Raw genomic sequence first — 4,001 nt, 5'->3', positions numbered from 1 at the left:
ACTGTTACTTGCAGCATCTGTAAAAAGCTGATAAACATTAGTAGTCACCTGCCCGCCACTGCGATCTATGAAAAGAAAGTTTCAATTCTGAGGTCTCAGTTAGGTTGCAGGCAGAAGCTGCTCTCCAATCAGATACTGCCTCGCCGTGGCCGTGGGGCATCTCGGGACTTGTAGTCCAGCTGGTCGAACTCGCTGTCCCAGCAGACCCCGCGGCGGCGGCGGCAGGGCTACGTGGCGCCGCCGGCTGCGGTTGCGCCGGCAGGTGGGGCAAGATGGCCGCGGAGCAGGGCATGAGGGTCGTCGGGCCCCGGCCTGGAGCTGGACTGGGGCGGGTGATTCGGGCCCTCTTGCTGCTGCTGTGTTTTGCGGCCCGCGGAGGCGCGCTTTACTTCCACATCGGGGAGACCGAAAAGAAGTGCTTTATTGAGGAGATTCCGGACGAGACCATGGTTATAGGTGCGGGCCGAAGGGGGAGTCGGGACCGAGACCTTCCTCGGTCGTGGGGCGGGGGCGCGGGGCGTCCGCCGGGAGCCGACTCCACCCCGCCTGGCGCTAGTCTGACCCGGGTCCGCCCCACTCCCCTCCAGGAAACTACCGGACGCAGCTGTATGACAAGCAGCGGGAGGAGTACCAGCCGGCCACCCCCGGGCTGGGCATGTTCGTGGAGGTGAAGGACCCGGAGGACAAGGTGAGCCGGCCCCTCAGCCCCGCCGAGCCCTGCGCTCCGCACTTGAGCGCCAGAGCCGGCGGCCGCGGGTACTTCCGCTCCTCCTCGCGGCAGCCGCCAAACTGCTGAAGAGACTTGGGGTGTTGGTGAGAAGATCCCGGGTTTTCGCTCTAGGCCACACCTGGGCTGCTGCAGGGCTAGCGGCTCCTCTCGGTTTCTTGCCGGCTGCTGCAGGACTCGGTCGAGTCCCTTACCTGCCCGGAGCCTTTTCTCCTGCTCTGTGAAGTGGAAACTCACCTGCCTTGTAGGTGTGCTTGGTGCACACCTTCACTGTGGTGCTGGCCATCAAAGAATTGTGGTAACTCTCACGCTGTGACCTATGACGTATAGGCTTTAGGAGGTCGTTCAACAGGGTGCTTTCCAAACGAACGAGCAGCTTTGAATTTCGATAAATAGGGATATTAAAATAAAGCAAAATAAATCTTTAGTTGTCACCTTTCATTAAAAAAAAATAAACCACATCAAAAGAGCGGAAATGGTAGCAGCTCTGAATAAAGCATGGGGACAGGACCCGAGGGCAGAAAGAGCTGCAGGTAGCCGCTCTAAATAAAAAGCCCTTCCCAGGAGCAGTCACGTGTCAGCTTCATCTCAGACTCTTCACCCATGCCCCAGAAAGTTCTCAGACAAGCTTTTGGCAACTGCTACTGAGCAGCTCTGGACCTTTTAGTGTGAGGTCCCTAAGGCTCTGTTTGCCAACTTTTGAGGCACTGAGAGCCTGAAGCTCTTTCCTTCCAGTAGCTCCCTCCGCAGTAACACTCACTTGAAGGCTTTTCTCTCCAGGTCATCCTGGCCCGGCAGTATGGCTCTGAAGGAAGGTTCACTTTCACCTCCCATACCCCGGGTGAACACCAGATCTGTCTTCACTCCAATTCCACTAAGTTCTCCCTTTTTGCTGGAGGCATGCTGGTGAGTTGGAACCACGTGGGATTTGTAGCTTACAACTCCATACCCTGGTCAGGACTGGAGACTTGGTGCTTTGGGTGTAAGAGGGTATGTTGGATTTTGTGTTTCCTAATACACCTGGGTTTCCAGTGAAGAGCCAAGCACAGTTGCCAAGCTCTTCATGTATGCCTTGGACCAAGTATTAGCCAAGCTGATTCTTGCCTGTTTTCCCAGAACCCCACAGGGCTAGACACTGAGGATGCCTCAGTCAGCATTGGCTAAATGCACAAATGAAGGAAAGTGAGGGACCAGCTGTTAGTTCCTGGCAGGAAGATGAAGCAGAGCTGCCTGATTTCTTCTTATCGTCCTTCTCTGTCCTCAGAGAGTTCACCTGGACATCCAGGTGGGAGAACATGCCAACGACTATGCAGAAATTGCTGCCAAAGACAAGTTGAGTGAGTTGCAGCTCCGAGTGAGACAGCTGGTGGAGCAGGTGGAGCAGATCCAGAAAGAGCAGAACTACCAACGGGTATGTCGGGCCGGGGGCTGCTAGGTGGGCTTCTTCCCGGAAGCTTTCAGGCTCAGCCAGAAGTTGCATGCCTGCAAGGTTCATTAGGAAACTCAGGGGACTTACCCTTCTGTGCTGCTTTGCAAGTCTAAAAGATGGGGTGGGTACTACTAACTCCAGTTTGTAACCAAGGAGACAGGCTCTCAGGAGACTGTCATTCTTCTAAATCACAGTGACACATGCACAGTGACAAGAGCAGGAACTGATACTAATGCCTTAGGTGTTTTTTCCATGGCTATAGGTGTTTCCAAGACCAGCTATTTCAAACTCACTTTGGTCTGGGAGCCAGGGTGCTGCCATGAATGAATCTAGCAGTTAGAGTGGCACCAGGTGGTGCCCAGCAAACTTAGGCTCCTCTTCCCTTCTCTCCTCCCACAGTGGCGAGAGGAGCGCTTCCGGCAGACCAGCGAGAGCACCAACCAGCGGGTGCTGTGGTGGTCCATTCTGCAGACCCTCATCCTCGTAGCCATTGGTGTCTGGCAGATGCGACACCTCAAAAGTTTCTTTGAAGCGAAGAAGCTGGTGTAGCCATCCCAGGCCTCACAGACCATCCCTCCTCCTCCGAGGCTGTGGGAGAAAGGGCCTCCTGGAACTGATTTCTCTCTGGCAGGAGGACTGGTTCCAACCCGTGGATATATTGGAGGGGGCAGGGCTACAGGCACCCGAGGCACAAGCTTAGAGCAGCAGCTTGCTTGGCTGGCTACTACTGAGCAGGTGGTGGGGTCATGCCTGCCCCCTTCCCTGGGCTTTGAGCCCTTTGCAGTAATCATCCAGGGGCTGGTGAAGCCACTGGGAGCCTCATTGGCACCTCAGAATCATAGTGTTACTGATCAGGGATGTGAGACTGTTGTCTGGGGTGGCTGGGGGGAGGGGAGTGGGTGGGCAAGCCAGTCTTTTTTTCTGTCTTCCTTTGCTAACTTGGGATTTTGAGCAGGTTGGGATGTGCCTGTGATTCCCTGCCACCCTGGGAACCACTATACCCTCCTTGGGCCCAGACTGCTGATCCAGGGTAGGGTGTGTGTGTGTCAGTGGAGGGTGGGGTGGAGGGGGTTGCAGTGTGGGAAAGTAGCTCTGAGGTTGACCTCAGCTTCTCAGCATAGTTGTCCTTTGGGGAGCTTGAGGAACTGGGGTCAGGCCAAGCAGAGGCCTTGGTGCTGGTTGGGGATGGGGCCTGCAGAGTCTTAGTTACTGATTTCATTTTCAATAAGTCTAGGTTTGTTACATTGGTTTCCCAATAAAAAAAGAAAATTGATGACTTGTCCAGCGTAAAGTTACTGTACTGTCAGTGGCTCATGGAGGAGCTCAGGGAATGTCATCAGTTCTTCCACTGTGTGAAGCACTTCATATTCCAAGATGAAAACCCACGCGTGGGCTTTATCCTTTCTGTCCTCTCTCCACCTTGTCGCAGGGGATAGTGGGTTCGCCCAAGACCATAAAACAGGTGAATTGTGGGCTTGGTGCTCAAACTGATAGCATTTTCCTCTGTGTCCACTCCCTTGTGACACAAGTGCCCTCCCTGCATTTCCAAAGTAAATGGATAGCACTGTCATGCTGCTGCCAGGAAGTACCTCATTCAAGAAGGTAGCGTGTGTTGAACAGAAAAGGGCTGCGGGTTTGGGAAGGGCAGAAATCCCTGCGCTGGTGGGCATGAGGATGCTGATGGTCATAACCAATAGCACGGGATATTGGCAAGGACCTTGGAGAGGAAAGATTCTGATGGAAGAAGGCAGAGCTGGGGGCATGGGAAGCAATAGCAGATGGAGGTCAATAGGCATTTTTTCCATGAATTTCGGAAGGGGGTTTAAGGAAGCTTATGTTAGGGAA

General features: G+C 54.2%; 1 protein-coding gene across 1 annotated transcript; it reads left to right on the top strand.

Annotated features, from left to right (window-relative positions):
* The first annotated feature begins 204 nt into the window (after positions 1–204).
* On the top strand, positions 205–3,429 carry TMED9 (transmembrane p24 trafficking protein 9). The gene is made up of 5 exons (XM_072840581.1): positions 205–456; positions 588–688; positions 1,508–1,633; positions 1,992–2,138; positions 2,556–3,429. The coding sequence occupies exons 1-5, from the start codon at positions 273–275 to the stop codon at positions 2,703–2,705; spliced, it is 708 nt and encodes a 235-aa protein (XP_072696682.1). The 5' UTR covers positions 205–272; the 3' UTR covers positions 2,706–3,429.
* Positions 3,430–4,001: the final 572 nt, after the last annotated feature.

This window comes from Canis lupus, chromosome 10 (assembly GCF_048164855.1).
Source record: "Canis lupus baileyi chromosome 10, mCanLup2.hap1, whole genome shotgun sequence".
In the NCBI taxonomy this organism is placed as follows: Eukaryota; Metazoa; Chordata; class Mammalia; order Carnivora; family Canidae; genus Canis; species Canis lupus.
Note: the sequence above shows the minus strand (reverse complement) of the source record. Positions and strands in the feature narration are given on the sequence as shown.